Source organism: Olea europaea, unplaced genomic scaffold (assembly GCF_002742605.1).
Source record: "Olea europaea var. sylvestris unplaced genomic scaffold, O_europaea_v1 scaffold1408, whole genome shotgun sequence".
Lineage (NCBI taxonomy): Eukaryota > Viridiplantae > Streptophyta > Magnoliopsida > Lamiales > Oleaceae > Olea > Olea europaea.
In genome coordinates this window covers 136,017-160,672 of record NW_019231606.1, presented here as the reverse complement: position 1 = coordinate 160,672, position 24,656 = coordinate 136,017, and the positions used below count along the sequence as shown (strand labels likewise).

The 24,656-nt window shown below is 35.3% G+C and overlaps 2 protein-coding genes and 1 long non-coding RNA gene across 3 annotated transcripts; 2 read left to right on the top strand and 1 right to left on the bottom strand.

Moving 5' to 3' along the window:
• The first annotated feature begins 676 nt into the window (after positions 1–676).
• On the top strand, positions 677–4,731 carry LOC111375739 (GDT1-like protein 4). Its single transcript, XM_022998605.1, has 10 exons — positions 677–904; positions 996–1,064; positions 2,773–2,832; positions 2,932–2,979; positions 3,472–3,557; positions 3,685–3,721; positions 3,805–3,852; positions 4,275–4,343; positions 4,433–4,477; positions 4,579–4,731. Exons 1-10 carry the CDS (start codon positions 884–886, stop codon positions 4,642–4,644), a joined length of 549 nt encoding a protein of 182 aa, XP_022854373.1. The 5' UTR covers positions 677–883; the 3' UTR covers positions 4,645–4,731.
• Positions 4,732–4,927: 196 nt separating this feature from the next.
• Positions 4,928–6,098, top strand: LOC111375738. Its single transcript, XR_002699351.1, has 2 exons — positions 4,928–5,481; positions 5,569–6,098. It is a non-coding gene; the product is annotated as an uncharacterized LOC111375738 (long non-coding RNA).
• Positions 6,099–6,971: 873 nt separating this feature from the next.
• On the bottom strand, positions 6,972–24,242 carry LOC111375737 (mediator of RNA polymerase II transcription subunit 25). The gene is made up of 14 exons (XM_022998604.1): positions 24,166–24,242; positions 23,950–24,013; positions 23,191–23,321; positions 22,246–22,449; positions 22,088–22,153; positions 18,435–18,672; positions 17,909–17,976; positions 16,950–17,789; positions 15,179–15,232; positions 15,017–15,045; positions 13,024–13,092; positions 12,840–12,924; positions 7,692–7,778; positions 6,972–7,562 (listed from the first exon to the last, which is right to left on the bottom strand). Exons 2-14 carry the CDS (start codon positions 23,975–23,977, stop codon positions 7,191–7,193), a joined length of 2,271 nt encoding a protein of 756 aa, XP_022854372.1. The 5' UTR covers positions 23,978–24,013; positions 24,166–24,242; the 3' UTR covers positions 6,972–7,190.
• Between the last annotated feature and the right edge of the window lie 414 nt (positions 24,243–24,656).

Below are 24,656 nucleotides of genomic sequence, written 5' to 3'. Positions count from 1 at the left end.
GCCTAACATTAGTGTTATAAAATGCGCACATATATTTCAATACGAGTAAAGTTCTTGTATAGACCCCTTTGCACAGGGTCTATATAGGAGCTCTCACATGCGGGGTGGACTCCATGTGTGGAGTCCACCCCCATGTGCAGACCTTGTGTAAATGAGTTTGTACGAATAGCACAATTGATTTCAATATCCTTACATATGAAAAGATATGATTAACTAAAAAGAATAATGTGATCTATTATTTAGCTCATGTTTGAGTCACATTATAGGAAAAAAATGTATTATTCATGTCAAATTAAGAGAAAATATGTGGTTAAAAAATAAGGAAAAATTTTAAATTTATATGTAATATTATTTTTTGAAAAATATGTGGCTGAAATGATATCAAATCATTGTCGAAAAATATATTTTTTGTGAAAATAATATGGCTCAAACAAGTCTTTAATGAGCAACATGTGAGATTCTTTTTTCAATTATATTCTTTGTGTTATTGAAAGTTACATAATTTTTTTTTTTTTTTATTTTATTTCCCATTTTAAAGATATATATATTTTAAGGGTTCGCAAATTTTCAATTATAAATTATTCCCAAAAAAAGTTTCATATAAAATATTATTTGAATGAATATATTGCAGAATATGACGTCATATCATCTCACTGCCACTCGCTCTTCACCAATAGGCAATGACCGTGGACACCTCTTTCTTTAAAAATACAGGCACAGAACCGTACTCATTCTCTACCCACTGACTCGGCCGATCACCACCGAGTCAAGCTCAGTCCGGACCTCTAACTCAGCCACTATATATATATTGCATTATATATCATCTCTCGCTGTAAAACAGCTTCTGGAACTCCCCCAAAAATCTAGGCTCCTTTTCCAGAAGATGGGTCTCTCAATTGTTCAAGTATTACTGGTTTCCGCTATTGATTTTTTTTCCCGACTTTTTTGAGTCGGTTAGTTATTTATTTTGGGTTTTTAATTTGGGAACTTATTAGGGGTTTACGAAGTCGTTGGCGATGACTGTGCTATCGGAGATCGGTGACAAGACGTTTTTCGCAGCCGCTGTGAGTTTATTACTTGATTTTAGTTTTTCGATTTGTGAGTATTATTGTGTTTTATCTGGTTTATGATTATTTGGTTTATTTTATTTATTGAGCTGAGTTTGACTGTTGCATTGTGATTCTAAATTGATCTTTTCGCATCCTTTTTATGGGAATTATTGCTGTCTGTGTTTATAATCTACTCGCGTGCAAATTATATATAGAAATTTGGTGATGAAGTAGATTAAAAGAATAGTTTATATTTTCAATTATTATGAGGAAAAGAAATAAGATTTTCTGATCAGAAATTTAACTCTGTTTTTGTTTTCATTGGAAGTAGATAAAATCGGCTACTCCGAAATCATTATATTTGAAGGATCTTTTATCTCTTTGTATTTTTTTGTTTGGTTTTATAATTTGGATTGAATGAGGGAGATGATTTACTTTATTGAATTGAAAGATACATTTTCTTGATCTTCTGTCTGTCATCTAGTGGTGTTGAAAAAAGTTATAATTCTCTCTCTCTTTCTTTTCTAATTGCTTTATGGAGAATACATCCTTTTTTACTTTATATGTAGTGGTGGTTGATAATATCTTTTATTTTTCTGTAACCACTATGAAGAGAAGAATACATCCCTTTCTCTTTATCCCTTAACCGATGAGATAGCTGCTTGACCTAAATTTTCTTAGTGGTATGTGAGAATTGATAATATTAGCCGTACTGAGGTTGACATGACTGATTTACTTCACTTTGTATCCTTTATGTTATAAATATTTATGAGCCTATATTGAATCTCTTCTTAGCGTGTTCCCAAAACACCGTCAACCAAAAAAAGAAATGAAAAGATAAAGAAAGAATAAGATGATCTGATTTAAATCAGTACTGCTATTATTCATAATGGATTCACTGGGGTTTGATATCTTACTTTCATTTCTTAATGCTCTTGAACTTAAGAGTTCTCAACAAACTACTGAGGTAGCCACTAGTTTTCATGCTTCTGTAGGAATTGAGTTTCCTGGATTTTGCTCTGTGATTAGTAACTAGGATGATGATTATCTTCCGTTTGATTTTAAAGTTGACTCATGCAACTTTACGAATTTCAAGAGGGTTGAAGCAGGGGGGACATTCTGTGATGCACTGAATGGAATACAGGGGGAGTGCTCCACAGAGTTCCTTGACTTATCATAAGAGACATCAGTTGATATTCTTGAGGAACGGCGAGTCCAATTAGAAATGCTACTTGGAATTATTGAATTGTATCATATATGATATTAGGATTATGTTTACTCCAATATTATCTTTCCATAGGAGCAGATAAATGTGATAGCATTGTCTTGAGCTAAGGTAGAATCCCTAGAAGTTCTTTGAAGAGAAACAAGGAATATCTTTTTTCATTTTTTTCCCTTTTACCTAGAGGCTAATCAAAGAGAACGGGGTGCATGGTCAAAAATCCATGTGTTCTACCTACCATTGGATATTTGGGCTTCAGGCACTTTTGTGGTTTAACTGATTGCTACAATTGACCTCAGAATGACTTCATTTTGTTATGCTATTATTTTTCATGCTATTGCCTTAGAGCAGGAGCTGAAAACTACCTCATTCTTTTTAGAAATGTGATGATCTTTTTGAGGACTAGAGCTTTTGAGATCTTATTTTTGTCAAATTTCAACCAGACTTCCTTGACACTGGCAAGGCTTTGATGTCTTCTGACAAGATTATTTTTGTTTCTAGATCTTGGCAATGCGTCATCCCAGGAGGCTCGTGTTGTCAGGTTGCCTCGGGGCTTTAATTGTAAGATCTGTGTTTTTCATCCATTAGTTATTCAGTTTACTATCCAATTGCTAATATCTTGAAACATTCAAATAACTCAAAATATAATCTGATTTTTAGATCATGACTATCTTATCTGCTCTTGTTGGCTGGGCAGCTCCTAATCTGGTAAGAGCTATTTTAAATTCATGTTTTCCAAGGGACCTGATGCTGTAAAGATATTGGATATATATTACATTTCTTGAGTTCAATTTGATGTCACACAACCCAATATTTGACAAACTTGAACTTTTGAAATATTTCTCCATGTAAGTTACAATAAAAGAGCTCTTGATAATAGAGATATAGAAAATCTCCCTCCTTAGTTTCTTCCATCAATTTATGACATTCATTTTCTTTTCAGTGGCCCTATTAATCCCTTTATCAATTTATTAAATGCTTGTATTCGTGGTTGATCCTATGCTTCCATTCCAGTAGATCTCAAGTCATTATACATGCTGATGTCATCTAAATGTTCAACCAAGCTTTGTTGTCCTGTGCGTTTACATTGGCAAATGTGGATGCTTTCCAAGCTTGGACAAAGAGTGATACTGCGCAAAATATTTATTTATATTTATATTTGTTTTGCTCAGTGATACACTGCAATTGTAAATTATGTAGATCTCCCGTAAATGGACTCATCACGTCACAACTGTACTGTTTCTGGGATTTGGTTTCTGGTCTCTGTGGGATGCATTTAATGAAGGGTATTGATTTTTCCCTTCTTTTCCTTCATTTGTTGCTTGTTTCAACTTTGCCAGACATAAAACCATCACCTTCAAATGATTTCGTTAGTCATAATATCACGTCAATTTTGTTTCACTTCCCTTACAGGGAAGCAGAAGAATTGGCTGAAGTTGAAGCAAAATTGGTCTGTTTCTTTTCTTTCTTTCTTTTAGGATTTCCCCTTCATTGAATTTGACTTTGCTGATTTTATCTTTTTGGAATGAATAGGGTGGTGATATTAAAATTAATGGTGGATCATCCAAAGAGAACAATAAGGTATGGCATACATCTTTGGCTTTATTTGTTGGTACTATGTATGCTCCACTATCCTTTGCATAGAGATCCATGTGCTAATCGAAAAGAGCAGTTACTTGTTTTTGGATAGAAGTAGTTATGATACTGTTAACAAGTTTATATAATATATTGAGTGCATTACTTTCATTTTCAAATAATAAAACCCTCATTATACTCTGTTATAAGGGTGTATTTTTCCTTTTAACTTTCATTCTGACTTTCTTCATATTGTGCGCATATGGTGTTTTCATAATGAAGAAATCTCATTAGAGACCTATTGAGTTACAGAAAGTTGTATGAAATTATAACTTATAAGCTTAAAATATTGCAAATTTAAAAAATGCGTAGATAAATTTTCGTCGTTGTCTGATGAGAATGTTTGATATTTTTTTGAAATTTTCCAGGATGATGACAATTTGAAGAAGCAAAATCGTCCTGTTCTGGCTCAATTCTTCTCGCCCATCTTGCTGAAGGTTTTCATAATGTTCTGATTAAACTGACCATGTTCAGAATAGATAATATGTAACAAACCTCTAAATTAAATTTCATTCTATTTCTGCAGGCATTTTCTATTACTTTCTTTGGGGAATGGGGTGATAAGAGCCAGGTAAGCACACAACAATCTGGTCGAGTGTCTATGATTACATTGCACATCATCATTTATTGTTGCTTCTTTCCAATCTAACAATCCACAAACTACTTTTCCAGCTCGCAACTATTGGTTTGGCTGCAGATGAGAATCCATTGGGTGTTGTCCTTGGTGGAATCATGTAAGTTTCTTGTGGCTTCAAGTAACCTGGATGAATACCACAAGTCCTTGTCCTCATTTTTCATATCATGCTGATGTTAGTAGTGTCATCCTGTTGTGTGTTATCAACGTCATCTAAAGTTTAGGGACCAAAAAAGTGCCTAAATTTTCTGTATCTCTCTTCACATACACACACGCAAGGGGGAAAAAAATGAGGAGACGTGAAAAGGAAAACAAATTTGTACATGGGTTTGAACATAAACTATGTATTGGAATCAAAAGCCTGCAGCAGAAGCACGTGATGTGTTGAGGACCAGTTTAAGTAGTAATTATATGATATCAAACGATAGATTCATTAAAATGCAAAGTTATATAATTCATTTAATTGAATTTATAAAGTATAGTCGTCTAAATCGGTAGTCCATAATTGTTATTGCTAAATAGCACTACTCAAGATTTAATATAGAAGGCTGACAAATGTTTAGGGCGGGGCATTCAATCAGTTTACGAACTAATGAAGGTCTTTATACTGAAGCCCTTTTTTATTATTTATTTTTGCCATAACCTTAATAGCAGGTTGGTATCACATTATTGAAGGATCACTTTGTCCAAATCATTACATATATTTTGATAGCTTTCAATGATGTTCATGGCCAAGAATTAGAGGATATTGTTGCATTGACCAACATTCCTAAAAGGTTCAATGCCGTTTTGATATTTGGAAATTCCACTTGACGTCGAAAAAGTAAAAATCAACTCATATGATGTGTTCCTTGATAAAATTTTGGCTTACATTTGTGCATGGACAAGATCTTCACTTTCATATGCAGGTAGGGCCAAGTTTATTAGAGCTGTTCTGCAAGGTGTGGAGTGTTTTTGGATCGCTATATTCCCCATCCCATCTACGGTATCCTCAATGATTATTAAACTTTGTCGAGATTTTCTTTTAGGTACTAAAAAACCATTGATTGCTTGGAGTACCATTTGCCTACCAAAGGAGGAGGGCAGCCTTGGTTTTAGAGAAATCAAAAGCTGGAATTTAGCTTTTCTAGCCAAAGTCCTTTGGAATATTCATGCTAAGGACATTTTATGGGTTAAATGGATTAACTAAGTATACCTTCAAGGGAAGGACTTTTTGGAGAAAATGGCAGTAAAAAGTGACTCTCTGTTGCTCAAAAGAATGCTGGAAATTATAGACGTCATTGCTGGGAATTATGGGGCTACCCATAGTGCTGAAAACATGCTATCCAACTAGAATAGTGCTAGTCATTTTTGCGTCCATGCTGCCTATGAGCATTTTCGGCCGAAGGGAGAAAAGAAAGTTTGGAGATCTTTTATCACTCCAAAACATGCATTTATCTTATGGTTGGGTACTCAATTGAAGCTACTCATTAAGGATCGGTTGTTGTATCTCAATATTGACAAAAATTATGTTTTCTGTGGGACACATTTGGAAATGAGACAGCATTTATTTTTTCAATGGTTGTTCACCTCTAGCATATGGATGAAGATTAAAGCTTGGATGGGGATTAGAAATTCGATGACTACAATTCAAAGTGCTTTGAAGTGCTTCAATAAAGAAGCCCGAGAGACATCTCAATAAAATAAATCTAAAAGAATTACACTTGCTAGTACCGCTTACCATATTTGAATAGCACGAAATAGGACAATTTTTGAGGAACTTAGTCCGAATGTGAAGAGCATAGGTAAACGAATTAAAACACATGTACAAAGTTATGTTTCCTTTATATCCACATGTATTTGATTCATTTTTAATCTTTGGCTTTGGTATTATAGTGCATATTGTTTGTACATCTTTTTCTTTTTGTTTGTCCGAGTATGCTCGATATACTTATATATGAATTTTGATCTATAGTAATTGATAAAGCCGAGCTACAAGTACGGGGACCTACTTCACAAGCCCTTACCAGGCAAGACGCATTGGGGTCGGGCCCCACAATTTTTTTAAGTACATGGGGTCCCACCTCTACACAGCGAGGGACTTGTGAGGTTCCTGTAACGTGCAGCCTTGTTCTAATTAATATTTACCAAAAAAAAAAAAAAATCTTAAATTTCAAAAAATTATGCTACATATACAAGGTGATTTGTCAAATAGTTTGACAAAATGTCAATAGACAACACCACGTTGATCTATTTAAATCTATTTTTTGTCCAACATCCAGGCATTCTGACATTCTCCCTGGCAAACTATTTGCTACTGTCACTGTTATGGGGTGTATTAGTATAGTTGTGCTACGTGAGAGTACTACAACATCGTCTTTAAGCTGATTATTGGATTTTCTGGCAAGAGCCTAAAAGTTGTAAATATCACACGAAATTTGACGATCCAGGGTTATCAATAACGAGCCATTATCCTAGCCACTTGGATTTACAAACATTTATCCATTACAAAATCCAGAAACTCATGTTAAAAACACCTGGATAAAATTAAACATCCTTTTTTTTATCTGTATAATCGCCACATGTAATCAAGAACAGCCATTTTCCAAATATATAATATAAAGTAAGGTTCTGCTGAAATAAATCAATCAGTACTCTATACAGAGACTAGTCAGTTCATAAAGGCTCCTCCAGGCATACTCGGTTGCCCTTGTGATGAAACTTGTCCCTGAGCTAATAGCTGTGATCGTCCCCCGCCTTGAATATAAGCTTGATTCATCCCTGTTCCCACCATCGGCTGTGGCTGTTGCTGTTGCTGTTGCTGTAGCTGTAGCTGTGACATCTGCTGCTGCTGTGGCTGCGGCTGCTGTAGCTGTGGAATCTGCTGCTGCTGCTGCTGTAGCTGTGGAATTTGCTGCTGCATAAGAGGTTGTTGTTGTTGAAGCTGTGCAAGGGGTTGCTGTTGCTGAAGCTGTGGATGCTGTTGCGGTTGCAGTTGCTGTTGCTGCTGACTCGATATCTGTGGCTTAAATACAACCATATCCTGAAAACCGGAAGGAATTATCAATACGTAGGCTTCACTCAGAGACAATGAGACCAAATGGAAAACAAGTATAAAGATATTCACTGTCTACATCTTTAGAAAAGTGAAAACATGAAAGCAACATATTACCCCAGGGAAAAGCATTCCAATCAAACGACATGCCTTATCGGAAACTGAGAGCAGCAATGTCTGTGATGGTAACTGTATAACTGCACACTAAAAATTTCCGAACAAAGAAAAACACAAGGAATTCTTGTCAGACTATCAATAGCACAAATTTGAACAAAGACATACTACATCAAGATAAGTTTCAAGGAAATAAGTTGAAAAAATAGAGAGATGGTATGCTGTCCCACGTCCCTTTCACAGTCATACTGAACCTAGCCTCACCCTAATTAGTGCTCATTTCTCGGGTGGGAGGGAAGAGAAGAGTTGATGACATCCATATTCAAAACTTTTCCTCTTGGTGGTTGACTGAGCATTAATTATTCCGCTTTAAATTTTTGTGTTTTCAAGCTGTTAAAGCAACAAAACTTGCAGAATTTTGTTTGTTAAATCAGCAGACTATAATTATTTGGTTGCCTATTTCCGTCCTCTCTTAATACCCTGCCCCCACCCACCCATACACGCACCAAGTACCCCAGAATCTTTGTTTCCTGCAGTTACTTTTAGTGAGCCCCCTGAGCTTCCAAAGTTGATATCAAAAGGTCCACAACTACTTGCGGGATGCTAAAAAGCTCCAATACATGTGTTAAGGAAATAAATATATTAGAATAACATAGATTAGGGGAGTGTATAATTGGGTTTATTTTGTTTCCATATTTGTATCTATTTCCATAAGTGTACTCATGATTTCTCTATATAATGAAAGTGAAGGAAAGGAAGAAATCTACCTTCTCTCCAGTGTTTAAACCAACATTTGTCTCAACATGGTATCAGAGTAATGTGCCTAGGGTTTTTAGTCTGCATCTGTGTTTGTTCTACATCTACAGCCTGACCAAATTTGAAGGGTGCATCCAAGTCGTCTGTGTCTGCATCTGCCGCCTACTATTTTTGATAACTCTAATTCAATATCAGAATTTGAGTTCTTAGCTCATAAATAGGCCACTTCCACTTCTATGGCCACTCTCGCTCACTCTGGTACTAATCTTCTCTCTGTCTATTATCATCATCTCACAATCCATGGATTATCGATGCCGGAACAACTGAAACATATGACTGGTTCTAATTATCATCCTATTATTCCTTCCAAATATGTAACTCTTGCTAACGGTTCTTGAACTAGTTTGCAGGCTCGGACAATGCCCATCTTAGTCCTAATCTTGATCTGTTAGCCGTCCTTCATGTTCCTGGCTTTCCCTTTAGTTTATTGTCTATTAGTAGAATTATCACAACTCTTCAATATTCTGTAACCTTTTATCCTTTTGTGTATTTTTTAGGATATCAAAGCGAAGAGAATAATTGGTCTGTGACATAAAGTTGGTAGCTTGTATTAACTAGATCTATCACCAGTCTCCTCTTCAAGCTCTCCAATCGTCTGTTTCACCTATGCAGTGACATTACCATCTTGATCATCCTTCTCTTTCTACTTTAAAACGTCAATTTGTGAGTTTTCATAATGTACCCTTTCTTGAATGTAAAGCATGTCAACTTAGCAAACATCGCGTCTTTTCCTAACTGTTAATCGTACTTCCAGTTTATTTGAGATAATTCATTATAATGTATGGGAACCAATCAATATTTCCTAGAATAAATTTCAATATTTTGTCACTTGTGGATGATAATTATCATATGACTTGGTTGTTCTTAATAAAAAATTGTTTTGAGTTACTTTCTATTTTTCAAGTTTTTCGTATTTTGATCAAAAATCAATTTAACCAAAAAATTCATATTTTGCGATCCGATAATGCCAAAGAATATGTCTGCTTCTTTTGCGTCCTATCTCTCTTCCAAAAGCATTATCCATCAAGCTTCTTGTGCATATACTCCACAACAAAATGGAGTTGCAAAACGCAAGAATCGTCATTTGTTATAAGTTACTCATGTTCTTTATTATATGCATGTCCCTAAACTTTTTGGAGTGATGTTGTCCTTACTGCATGCTATCTAATTAATCACATAACATCCTCTGTTTTGGATGGTGCATCACCATTCTCTCTTTTGTTTTCCTCATTTCCATGGTAATCGTTACCTCTCAAGGTTTTTGAGTGTGTTCGTTATGTTCATCATTTTGGTCCAGGTCATAACAAGCTTGACTCCCGCTCCATGAAATGTATTTTCCTTGGTCATTTGCAAACACATAAGGGGTATTGGTGCTATAATCCTTCTCTACAACGCTAATTTATAGGTGTAAATGACACTTTCGACGAGCCAACTATTTCTTCGATCATAAAACGTCTCCCGACTCCAAACGAGATCTCGTTCGCTTATCCATCCCATATCCACCAGTAGGTATTTCTCCATAATCAGACTCGTCCTCATCTACTACATCATAGTTGTCCTCTCAGGAAGAACCTCATCCTTAGAGGTGGGCGCGGGTCGGGTCGGATCAGTTCGGTTCTCCAAAATTTTCGAGTATTTAGTAGATGGAACCTTTGGGTCCAAATATAATTATGGAACCGCTCGAGTTCGGTTCCGTTCGGTTCAGTTCGGTTCTATTCGATTCCGTACTATAATTAAATTTTTTAACATTTATAACAACATTATATAAATACAACTAATGACACATTCAATAGTTTTGGAATGTCAGAGACTAGTAGACTACCTTGTTCAGATGATTGCTACGGTCAAAGCTTTGGTCGGCGAAGGTCATAGGGTCGGCCGGTGATTGTACAGGTTTTGGAATGTCAGTGAGGCTGCGAGAGTGAATGTGAGAGACGAGACAGCGTTATGCACTTTAGTATAGGTGTTTAGGATTATTTAGTGGGTTGAATCTTTTTAGGCTAAGAAATGAAACAATAAAATGGGTAATTGGGTAAAAAAAATTAAAAAATTAGAAATGAAACAAATTATTGGGCAAAAAATTTGGATTTAGAAATTGTTAATTTGTTTAGAAAAAATTAAAATTAAAATAATTTGATTTATTCAATATAAAAAATAAAATTAGAAAGATTCGGCTCTTATTCTGTTTTTGGGTTCGGTTCGGGAGATTTGCCTAGCCCTACTCATCCTTTTCAAGTTTATTCTTGACGATCTAAGCCATCAATGCTTATGACTCCATCCGTCATCTTGTTGTCTATAGATCATGAATTGTCGTCTGTTCTAATCCTGAGTCGTTACCATTGCTTTTTGTAAAGGGAAACGTAATTGTGTAACTAAACGTCCTATTAGTCACTACGTCACTTTTGAATCGTTATCACCTTCGTTTTCTTATTTCATATCCCAACTTTCGAGTGTTTTTGTTCTTGAGACTGACAGAAGCTTTATTTGATCCTAGGTGGTGAAAGGCTATGAGATTAAAAGTGACTGCCTTGCACGAGAATAAGACTTGAGATCTCGTTCCTTCATCACCTGGAATACATCATGTTGGTAATAGATAGGTCTTTGTTCTAAAGTTTAATCCTCATAGGACTGTTAATCACTTGAAGACTCTATTAGTTGCTAAAGGTTACATGTAGACCTATAGTATTGATTATGATGAAACATTCTCTCCTGTTACCAAGATCTCTTATATTCGCATTTTGATATCTATTGCTGCTAACCTTAGTTGGCCACTATTTCAATTGGATATTAAAAATGAATTCCTTCATGGTGACTTGCACGAAGAGGTTTATATGGAGCAACCACCTTGGTTCGTTGCTCAGAGGTTACCAGAACTATGGAAGTTGAAGGCTTTATATGGGTTAAAACAATCACCAAGTGCACGGTTAGGGAAGTTTTCTGAGATTGTTATGGAATTTGGTCTTCAAAGGTGCTAGGCAGATCATTTGGTATTTCATCTACAAACTGATAAGAGGCTATGCTGTCATTGTAGTTTATGTAGATAATACTGTAAATCACTGGTAATGATGCAGATGGGATTGTCCGATTGAAACAGTTTCTACACAAACATTTTCAGATATTTCTTAGGTATTGAAGTTGCTAGGTTAGAGAAGATGTTTTCTTGGAACTCATCCAGTTAATACTTCCATGAATCCTAATGTGAAGTTTTTGAAGGATGAAGGGAAACCGTTTGGAAAACCAAGAAAATATCACGTTTGGTTGAAAAATTAAATTATCTTATCATCACAAGACCAAATAATCATTAGTCATTTCTTAGATGCTCTTAGGGTTTCTCATTGGAAAGCTGTGATGTGTATTCTTTGATATTTGAAAAAGGCTCCAGGCCTTGGATTATTATATAAATCGAATGAACATATTAGAATAGAAGGGTTTACAAATGCAAATTGAGCAGGATCTCGAAGAGAGACAATCCACTATAGGTTTCTAAACTTTTATAAGGAGTAATCTTGTCTCTTAAAAAAATAAGAAATGAACTAGAGTAGCAAGGTCAAGTGCAGAAACAGAATATAGGGCGATGGCTAATACTGCTAGTAAGTTGACATGGTTGCAAGATTTTCTTCAAGAAATCGATCTCTCATCTTCTACCCCCATTCCAATGTTTTATGATAATCAAGTTGTTCTACATATTGCATCTAATCCAGTCTTCCATAAAACAACCAAGTACATTAAAATTGATTATCACTTTGTTCGAGACAAAATAGTAGATGGTGATATATGTACACCATTTGCTAAGACAGGAAATTAACTTGCTAATATGCTTACAATGTCGGTGAATGGAAATCGATTGAGGTTTCTTTGTTCTATATTGGACTTACATGATATATATGCTCCAACTCGAGGGAAGTTTTAAGGAAATAAATATATTAGAATAACATAGATTATGAGAGAGTATAATTGGATTAATTTTATTTCCATACTTGTACTCTTGATTTCTCTATATAATGAAAGTGAAGGATTCTCTACTGTGTTTATACCAACCTCTTTGTCTCAACAATACGATCATATGGATAGAAAATAACATTATTCAAAGAAGTACATCTAGTGGATATAGTTATGTACTTATTCATAGTCTACCAACTACATATATTACTAAGAAAAAATGAGGTGCAAAGAATTCAAGTGTACAACACTTTCATCTCATAACTTTTTTTTTCTTCAAGTTCCCCAACATAACTACTACATTTAGAAGGGACTCAAGATGCTCCATACCATTATTCTCATCGAGCTTTTAATGAGTCACATCAAGTAATCAAGGTTAGCATTGAGGAAACTTACAAGTTTCTTTTCTTGCAGCTGCCCTAGAAACCCATGCTGATTCATTGCACGAAAAACTAGAAAATCAGCCTTTCCAACATACTGCCTATATTATATCACAAAATAAGACAACATTTTTAGGCAAGTATGATACAAGAGAAAACTATTATTTAACAAATGAATCCATCCAATAAGTGGAATTTACTTGTTATTCATGTGGTCCTGGGATATCAACCGAACTATTTGCATTGTTGGTGGCCAATTTGCAGCAAGCCTGTAGAAGGGCCATTATTAGCCAATAAAAGGAGAAAGAAAAGTGGTGATGAATTACCAACTAAAACATTATGAAAAATTAAAAATAAACCTGTCCCCTTGAGAAATAAAACACAAAATAATTAGACAAGAAATTATCTTTTGGTTTGATGCCAGCAAAAACATACATAAGCATTGTGTCAGAATATCACATTGTAGAATCACCACTAATATGTTCCTAAAAGTTAAAAGCACTCGATCAATTCAATTTCTATTCAATTTGCCTCATAACGTCATGGTTTTCTAGAGAAATTTCCTGAGTCAAATTTTGACCAGATTTGCAATCTCCACCAAATTGAAGCGGTAAATATACATCACATTGGTGTTAATTTCTCAAACATACAAGTCGTTGATCCTATGCACGATATACTTTATTTGATTTCTGTTCAATAAGGAATCTGCACTACTAGTTCTATTGTTTAATTTGATCTCTTTCTTCTTTTTCCATTTGGTTCTCACAACACGAGTAGCTCATTCAATTTGAGTCATTGCTAGCAGGCTGAAAGTTAAATTCACTCTTCGTAGCTAAATGTAGAAATTTCCAATAGGAATGGAAAATATTATACTGCCTTCCTCTTTTTTAAGTAGCCAATAATCTCCTCATGCTTTTAGTCATCGACTTTGGTCCCTCATTTCAATTGCCAAAAGTGGAAAAAATATATCAAAAGATGAAGTATACTAGGCATTCTTGTTATGACATTCTCTCTCTAGAACAATTTCATTCCTATATGGATGTGGATTTCCACAAGATCTAATTATGAAAGAAAGAATATACAGTTCATACAAAAGCGCACAGTAGATGGAAGCCTTGTTCTTCCTCTTTTAACCAGGTCTAACTGCTAGAATATAAGTAGTTACCCGGTTAGAGTTAGGTGGCGAAGGATATGCTACATAATAGATGGGAAGTTCAAAGTGGGCAAAAACTGTTTTGAGACAAGTTTTTCTTTGATAATGCAGAATGGTAAAAGATAAGGAATGTTTCAGATGTTATGCAGAGTAATAAGCAAAGAACAGTACAATATATGGATCCGGAATATTCAAATAATTGGTTAACATTCTTTTGCTACCAAAGTAGATGGTTCTCTTTCTTATAAATTTCCCTCCTTTTAATCACAAATAATTTCTCTTACTGAAAAATACAATTGGGAGATTAGGCTACCTTTTTAGATGTCATCATACGCATGGGAAAGAAGCAGAATGGAAGGGTGTGGCTAAATGAGGAGGTTATCCAAATACGGAAAGTTGACTAATAAATCTTTAGCTCTTTCCTCATTGACTATAGATATTCCATGAGAAGGTTGGACAACAAAAACACCTAAAGAGTGGCCTTTTTCTCTGTTATCAGTCTTGATGCAAGTAAATCTAAAGGTCAATCACACATGGACTTGATATTGGGTCTTCCAGTCCCAGCTCTTGAATCATGTGGATGTATTATCTCAAATCCTATTGGTGTTAAATGGAAAAAGGATATACAAACGTTGTGGAATACATTCTAACAATAATAGTTTATGCACAGTTGGCCATGACCTCAAGGTATTTTGGTGCATATGTAAAGAATTAAAAAGATTTGTGTACACTAGAGGAAGAGGCAAGTTGAAATTTATAGTGATTTTGTCGTCATACTGATCCAAAAGGCAAACTAAAGAAAAATCCACCTCTACTACAAAACACATTCTGGAAGCTACAAGTTCCTCCCACTAATCATCAAAGAAACAAGTAGTTAGAACCTTTGAAAGACAAGCTTGCAGCACAAAATCCATTTTTATATTAGTATAAATTAGTATTTAGTACAATCTACCAAACTTGCACAAGCAGCACAACTCAAAGGAATCGTGGAACACGGTGAGAAAAATGAGAGAAAACCATCAGAGAAAATGTAGACTTACGTCTCAGAAGCTGAGGCGCTCCTATACCCCTGGAAAGAGTAAGCAGAATATAAAAATAGTAGTGTATGAATTTTTAAGCCAAGAAGATATAACCAGATTGTAGCATGCATGAAAACAACATTATCCATAGCATGAAATCTCTTCTTAGATGTGAAAACATACCTCCAGTCTGGTGATGAACACAGGCTGGCCTTGTCGCTGACCAGATAAGTTACCCTGGACCATTCATCATAAATTTTTTTGAGGATGCTTAGCTTTGCAGTTAGATCAAAGATATCTGGGTAAATTAGATAACATTTAACAGCACAAAGAAGAACCATTTATTAGAAATATTTTCATTTAGTTTGTTCTCGAGTTCTCTTTCCTAAATCATTCGCCCATTGATGGAGATTACATACTTTCATCTTCATTTCCATTTAACGTCTTCAAAAAGTATCAGAATTCTTCTTCGCATTGGAAACTAGTGCACTTTCCATTATATTTTGACAACAGCAATAGGAGTATGGAGGAGACAATAAGGAATGGGATAACTGGAGAACATCTTTCTCAACTTTATGTGGCAACTATAGTAGCACAATGGTGAAAGCATGACAGTTGAATGTGCAAAGTGAGATCAGAGCTTCAATTCTACTATAGTTCCAATAAATATAACCTTTTATCTCAATAGTGAGCACATAAAAATGAAAACATCTTGGCATATGCTTAGCCTCCATATCACAAGGTCAAAGCATGTGCATTTTTAAGCTAGATTTGCATTCAGACATGACTTCTTCACCATTTTGTGAAATCCAGTTTCATATTATATTGTGTCTAGGCAGATCATACATACATCCAATACTGTACACACTCATTTTATAAGCATTTGCTTCTACTTCTCAATTGCTTTGACCCATAAATCATGGTAGCTGCTAGTGGATTATATTTTTTCCTCACATATTCTTTCCCCCACCTAAACACTTCAGCTATTACATGATACCTAAAACCCTTTCACTTCTCAATCTATCTTCAACATACTGAGTAACATCCAGTTACTCCTTACTGCTCTTCTTATTGTGATTAATTTTAACCACCACACTTCATTCGAGTACTCCTAAAGCTTTCATTTATTGACCTCCAACTTGGTGAGAGTTGTTGAACATTGACGAAATTCAGATTGTAGAGAATTTCCTTTCCATGGTCCACTAGCACAATACAATCACAACAGGTTATGCAGTTACATACATTAAATTGCATCTCAATACCTGATACTCCAGTTTAGATGAATCGTCTGTATGTTTACCTGTGACGTTACTTTAAAGCTCCATAAAAGATGTCCCTACTCACACAAGATAAATGTTTATACCTTTCTTTGGGGTTAAACCTCATCCAATATTAATCATTACAGACTGATTTAAGCCTCATAAGCTAACAATCATTCAAAAACCTACACATACCCTGATAATAGCATCATTTTATTCATCCACTTTAATTTTTTCCCCTGATATTTTGGCCAATAGGAATGAATGACACCATCTATGATAAGTCTCTCGAACACAATTTTTCAGCAGTGGCTGCAGTGTCAAGAGTATCTTGATCCAAGAATACCGAACATCAATTATGAAATCACAATTCGCTACTTGTATAATCATGCTAGTAAAAGTCACAAAATAATTAAGATTCATCCTTCCGCTCTTAAAAGACTGTTTTGAATAAAGGCACAATTAGGAGTCAACACTCTTGAAAATCTTAGTACTTTTCGATTGAAGTGCATCGTATGACCAATATAACACTTAAAAACACATTCCTTTTGAAAAAAAAAAAAAAAAAAAAAAAACACTCAAAGTGTTAAAAAATTACACAGACAAACCATTAAAGCAATTTTTATGTACAGCTTCCTTAAGCTACATCATGCAATAGTCAAACTGCATTTCTTTTGAGCAAATTTGATAATTACCTCCCAGACTTTTACATATTTTGATTGTGCTGAATTCACTGTACTCGACGTCTGCTGATTCAGGGGCATGTTTGCTGCTGAGTTATTGTTATTCACACCAACAGGCTGCATTCCTGGTTGTATTTGTTGAGACATGCCTGGAGTAGGAATCATCGTGCCAGTGCCTGTGCCAGTGCCAGTTGGCATACCAGATGCACCACTGCCATTCATCAAGTTTTGGTTCATGCCTATTCCACCCTGTACCATTTGTGTGACTGGAAGGTTTCCTTGGCTCATCCCCGATACCGTTTGACCCATATTAACACTTCCTTGGAGATTACTCATTGGTTGTGACATGCCGATGTTAAGATTTCCAGACATATTAGAAGCTGTGGAGGCGGTAAATGATGCAGGAACCGAGTTTTGTGCAACCTGGCCAGTTCCTGTCATTGGCAACGACCCAGCAACTGATGCAACACCTGGTGGCCCCGATGATATTACAGTTTGAACAGGAGGAACTGAAGATGGCATTCCATTGGATATCATGCTTGAAAGCATAGGTGTTCCACCCATAGATGGAAGTCCAATTGAAGTTCCTCCAGCAAGGACTTGACGTGCTTGAGCAACATCATTCAGAATTCTCACATTTGCTGCTGCAACACCCACTGGACGCAAGGGCTGTGTCACATTACTGACGAGAGGTTTCATTTCTTGCACATTCTCATTGTTCAAAATCATTTCTTGAGATGCTGATATGGGTGAAGAAGTTGGTAAGCTTGGAACAGCTTGAGCAGCAGTGCGGGGAACAGAAGAAATGTGTGGGAATGCAGGTCCAGCTATGGAGGTCATGGTGCTGGGCTCCTGAACAATTTAAGATGGTTTAATTTCCACAACAATTACTGAGTCGTGAAGATGCAAAGCAAAACCACCTAGATTTTCCTAGACCGAGTGAACCAAAGTTTGAAAGTTTTGCATCTTACCACTTTTACAGTTGCAGGAGGTATATTTCCAACAGATATTGGTTGACGGCCCATGACAGATCCATTTGCTGAAGAGGAAAAATTGCAATGTCAGCAACATCATAAGCACAAATGTTAAATATTGCCACCCTCCATCATAATAAAACTGGCTGTACATCTTACATAAGCTTCTTATTAATAGCTAACATTTTTATTACGTACTATAAACACTTCCAACATATTTTTTCAAGTACCATATTACTATGATTTTTTGAAAACCATCATATCATCAACTGCTGCTGCAAACCAAACACTGCACGTTTTGAACATATTGGATGATATGGTCCTTGGTTGAAAATGACAAGGTAATGTCACCAAAGCATACGTATTCTATTATCTATACCAATGAAATATACATGTAACTAATGACATCTCTCTTGGGTATATATAACCCATATCGTTGTTTACAAAATAAGAAAGTGCAAATACTAATAAAGGGACAGGATGAAAGAGGAACAAAAACTAAGAATTCAACATGCAAAGTTACCTGCTGGAATAGAAGTTGAAGTTGGCCCAGAAATGGAAGGAACAGAAGCCGGCCCAGAAATGGAAGGAACGGAAGTCACATCCATTTTTACAGGGCTCTGATTTGATGCCAAATTTGTCACTCCAGAGCGACTTAAAGCAGCACGAGCCTCCATAAAGTTCTCCGAGATTAGAACAAGAAAATGGGGATTCTTAGAAGTGTCTACTGGCAGATCTGCAGCTCGTGGATTTCGTTTTCCCTTAATCAACACACAATAATCAAAATATTAGCATCCACGACAGCATATTAAGAGAGAGAGAGAGAGTTGCATTTCCATATATCTTTCAATTTTCAATTTTCCAAAACCAAGGTCTGTCCTTCATTTTAAAATGCAATTGGAACTAACTAGAAACATACAGTAGTGAAGAAAATGAGGAAACTCTAGGTTGCTGACTCACTCACATTAAGTATGAGCATCAGATTAATGTCTACCTAGTCTTGAATTTTCAATTTAGTCAGTATAAGATGAAGACACTACAAAGAAAAATAGAGAGAAAATTCCAGGAGCTACTCTGGGATTATACACCCTTACAATCTGAGCATGTGGAAGGTGTCAAAAATGAATTTTTTGTATTCCAAATTTAGAACTCAAATGAAATTTCTAATAGAACATTTGCCTTGTAGACAGCAATCAATCTTATTCAGGTAACACAAGAAATACACATTCTTTTCCACGGGAAGAGGAACAGAACTTTCATTCCAGGACAAGTCAATGATTAACAGGAAGTCAGTACTGCAGAGACTTTAAGGAATCAGTTGAAACAGGTATTATAATCAATCATTCACTTCTACATTTCACTTGTAGGCTTCAGCATCATTATTAGGAATCCATATGTTATAATATCTTTTACTCAGTTCAAAATAAAAAATTGTTCATCAGTTTGAATACAAAAATTTGTACTACTATTACATGTGATAATCAACATGACTGCTGGGGCAGAGCTTCTTCCTTTTTAGTCAACGATAAACCAAAGAAAGGTGGGGACAACACGAAGTCATTGTGGGCCCTCCTTATGTCCCAGGTGACACACATGCACTGGCTGGGACAAAGGGTCGTTATCCAGTGAGGAAAGAAAAAGGAACTCAACACAAGATAGGTAATTGAGAGATAGAGCTAACCTATTACCCTTTTCCATAAACTGATAGATTCCAACTTTAGCAGGGTACGCTAAAGTGAGTTCCAGCCATAGCTAAAACAGATGACTAATATTTAAACAGAGTTATCAGGAGAAGAAAAAGGAAAAGATGCAGTGAAAGCATCCGCTATCTTTACATGAGAACAAGAAAATTCTTTAAGATCTCCGACAAATATGATAAAATCTAAGCCATCTATTCCTTCAATTTGATTCAAAGCGTGATTATTGACACCCTGAAGCGAACACATTAATGACTTTTCATCCTTGTCACACACTGTATGAGCATTCCCCTCAGCCCCTCAGCAAATGGACAACATGGAGTTCATGCAGCAAGTAAAAATAGTTGATAAACCCTGAAAGATAGCTTAGTGATCAGGTTTTAGGTTTGCTCTTCAATGGTCACCAGTCCAAGTCCTCTCAGGATTACTGAGATGAGTATCCGACCATAAACCTCGGGGCCCTAAGGGATTAGTCAAAGTACGCATAAATTGGCCCGAACACCCACAGTCATAAAAAATAAAAATAAAAAAAAAAGTAAAAATAGTTGATAAAATTTCCAAACAAATACGTTCACCGAATGCCAACTCAAATGTACGGAGCCATGTACCTAATTTTAATAATGCTCTTAATCCCTATTGAGTGTTCTTGGTTTCACTTTGCATGGTTATTTGGGTAGGAATTGAAAAGAGAACATTGCCCAGAGTTCTGTCATGAAGTGAAATGGTCAGGCATGCTTTTCTGACCATGAATACTTAGAAGTACCAAGGGTGTGGTAATAAAAAGAGATTCTTGTAAAATATTAATTAAAGAATATTTTAGAATTGTTACTTCATGACTTATAGAAGATACACAATTTAAAGGTGAGGGGGTATAAAGAAAATTTATGTTCGCAAGAATGCAATTGATCAATATAGATGTGCAATCATTTACTCTACATAGAGATCAAGGAATCTGTAGTTGTAATATGCCAATTTACCCACCCTTATTACCCAACCCAAAAGGACAGTATTGTTTTGTCATAACATCATGCAAAGTATGTGATCAAAATCAGGATCATCATCCATATTTATAATTTTTAAAGATCAGACAATCATTTGTTTTGCTCTTACAAAGATCAAGGAACACAGTTGTTCTGAGTCTTATGACAGCCTTCATCTTTACGGAATGCTTGGAACTAGAACAGCAAACAAGAAACAAGAAGTACATAATTCATCACTCTCAGTAACAGCTATTTCAATTGTAGAACTTCTACCAACAACCATTTCAAATATTGTTTCAAGAGAAATTTGGTGTTTATCATGAATGCCAGCATAATTGCTTCCACCAATTCATCTAGCACATATCAGTCAGCCAGCAACTAAAATACCCTTTTTCGCTTGAATGCAAACTATTGGAATAGTAGAAGTGAAAAAGGCTAACATGAATCTATTGCTGAACAGTATACATCAATTTACCATTCCATTAATGAAACTTTACTGTTCGTCCAGTATAGATCCTGACCTGATTGCTACAACTATAGAGTAGAGCTACATTCAATCCTCTAAAATAAATTAGAAAATTAGTACAAAGCTACTACAACTGAATTGTCCTGCTGGACAAAAAACACTTCAAACCAAAAATACCCCACAATTTACAGTTGGCGGAGCATTACAGGCTCTTATGTCTGATCGGAGATGGGATATGTTGCCATCTAAAAAAGAATAAACCCCACAGAAGCTTTCAAGAATTCCAAATTTCAAGTAAAGAAAGTGCTATGATTTATTCTACTCTCAGTAAGAAATAATAAATTCTTTCAAATGGTGGCACACTGATATTATTCATAGCTCCATTGTTGGACTTGAAAAGTTCTATTTTTGGATAGAATGTTTCTCTTAATCACATTCATAAAAAAAGCGGTTGTTTTTCGAAAAGTATCCTAAAAGGGGTGCAACGAATGTATGTGCAGATGAGTAAGAGCACTTTTGGCAAGGTTTTGAAAAGTCAAACGCTACTTCTGAGACTAAGAATATGCTTTTGGACCTGTTTGGATAATTTTCTAGAAGTTTTTGTCGTTAGAAGAGCTTTTAAAGGAAACTAACCAAATGTGGTTTGCTCATGAAACTATTCTCAAAAAAATAGAAGCCCAACCAAACGACCCTAAATATGCTATCTATAAAACAGAAGGGCTTTAAATATGGTACATTTTTTGGAAATTAACCCCCAAGCAAATAGAATGATAATAAATGCATCATAATACTCCCTGAAATTTTCAGTTAAATTGAAGATCTATTTACCATTGATATGAAATAATAGCTAAAATCAGTTCTCATGGCCTATACAAAGAGAGCATGGAGTGACAAATAGATTAAGGAAAAGTTCAAGGTAGTAATTTGTGCAAAATTATAAGCAGAAGCAAATACTGAATATTAGCAGTGCATTTGATACGTTTACAACACATTGGCCAACAAGAAAAGGAGCACAAAAGTTAAGATTCATTACCGCATTATAGATTGCTCTAATTTTTGGAAGCTGTTTTGGACAGATGACTGAAAGAGAAATTGCACTCTGCAAGAAAGGGATTTTTTCTTTAATCAAATTAAAATAAACATGTCAAAACGCAAGCAATGGCAGAAGGATAAAAAAATCATTTTCAGAACCTGAGCAAATGATTTTGCTAATGTCTCTGCATCAAATAGATGACTTTCTGCATGTGCCTCGATGCTATCGCTTTGGTCCAGATTTTGCACCGGTGGTCGATAAACTGGAGTGGGTAATGGATAAGGGTTACTTGCAGCAACAAGAATGCACTGTCTTAGCCCATCTACGCTTTGGGTTTGGTTTCCATTTGTGGCAGAGAACATCTGAAAAATGCACCAAAATATTTTCAAAACAAGAAATTATTATTTAAACAAAATGAATAAAGTATGCAAGTAAATATGCACATTAAAAGAAATAATTATGACTTTTGCCTGATCTGATGAGGCACCAATAATTTTAAGTTCACATTACATTAAGTGATGAACGGTAGGACATGTTTTAAAGAAGTATCACAGTAAGGTAGTCAATCAGGAATGTAAAAAATGATGCCATGGACCAAATCCTGTAAGTGGAAGATTTTTATAAAGGGTCTTGTTTACACCCTAGAATACAAACTCCATGTTGGATAATAGTATAGCATAGATAAAATGGTCTCTTAACTGATACCAAAGTGAAGCAAAAACTATTTGACTTTTAAGGAATCACAGCAACTGTTTCATTAGAAAAGACAATGGAGAAAAATGGTGGGGGACAATAAGAAGACCAGAAAGTGTTCAACCATCACAGTATTCCTACTCTTTTATAATGGCCTTCCTACAGTACTGAGAGAAGATTGTGGTCCCCCAGCTTTATTTCAGTAGTTCTGATACCTTATGTAACTGGCAATCAGAAGAAATTTAGCAGAAGAAACAAGTTACTCAAATTAATCGAAAAGAAAATTGAAAAGGCAGAGAAGCTTTGCATGACATGCACATTGAATCGAACAAGAAATTCAAAGAGTATCATTGCACCATAAAAAAGAACCAAATAGACAAGTTTACAAGGAGATAGGCATCACCACACACCATTAGAGCTTCAGCAAGCCCTTCTGAGATGGCAGCATCATTGAAACCACCACCTGAAAAGGGTATAGCTGAAAGCCACTGAAAGAATATGTCAATGTCCATAGTCCAACCACTACGTCGAACTACACAAGCTGCATGAAAAATCATTTTCAGAAGGTAAGCGAGAAAGGAAAACTAGAAAATGTGTATAAGCCAAATTGCAAGTCCAAGATGGATGATCTCCATTGAAGTTATAATATCTAGAGCGAAGACTACCAAGGAGAAGAGCAAGCCTAATAAAATAGCAGGTATAGCACAAGCGAATAAAACAATATGACAAACAAACTACGTTGACAAGCAAAAATTTTCAGTTCATGAAAATAAGAAGCCTATATATTTCACAGTTATACGTGTGATGAGTGTGTAACTTCAGAACAATTAAAGATCCTTCATAGAGATCAATATAGAAGCATGATTAAGTGGGGGGAAAATTCTACTTTTCTGGTTTATTGCAGCTTCCAAATAGAAATTCAGAGGATTCCAGAATAGAAAAGCAATCAGGAAAACAAACAACAAGCAAGATTTTCCAAAATTAATTCTGAAATCATACAACAAGCATACATCCTGAAACCAGCAAAACAATAAAATACACAGGTGCATCAAACAATTTCTCTTTTTTTATCATTTCGAGAGAAGGGAGGACAAGAGCAAATTAAAGAATGAGGAAACAGTCTCACTATAAAAAGCTATGAACATAGCAATAGTGATTAAAATACGCACCACTATAAGAACCATGAACATTGAACATGACCAGAGAGAATGCTACATTGGAAGCAGATGGCTTCTGAAAATTTGATAGAAAGCAAACATGAAAAATTAGCTAATTTATATATGAAAAAAAAAATAATTCACTTTGCATAAACAAAGTAAATGTTAATGATAATGGAGAAAGAAGCATTATAACTTTCGAAAATTAGCGATATTAAATACATGTACCTGAACTGCCAACTCATTTCCAACAAAACTCCTGCATATATTTAACAGAAAAATTAAAACCAACACATTAGAGGCTGAAGATATTGTCCACAGAGCAAATTTAATTAATTAGATTATGATTACTTTAAAACAGATCGCCTCAGGTGGCATCAATTGTTACATTTAAAATAAACTGTCATTTTGTTCATCTTACCTTTAATGTAATTGACTTTGTCAATCTAACCTAAATTTTGAGCCTTTTATTAAAAGCTTCTTTCAAGAGAACAGAGGATATATCAGGCTCTCTCTCTGTCAAACCTATGACAAAACATGAATATAATACTCAAGTTCCTAACCAAGAGAACCGGGATTAGGCAATATTCCTCTTTAAACGATCAGGAGATTCATTATCCACTAGAAAGTTGTAGTAATAAAATTATGTTTCTTACCCCCAAAAAAATAAAAAAAAATATGGAAGGGAAAGCAGAAAAAAAAAAAAAAATGCATTCTTT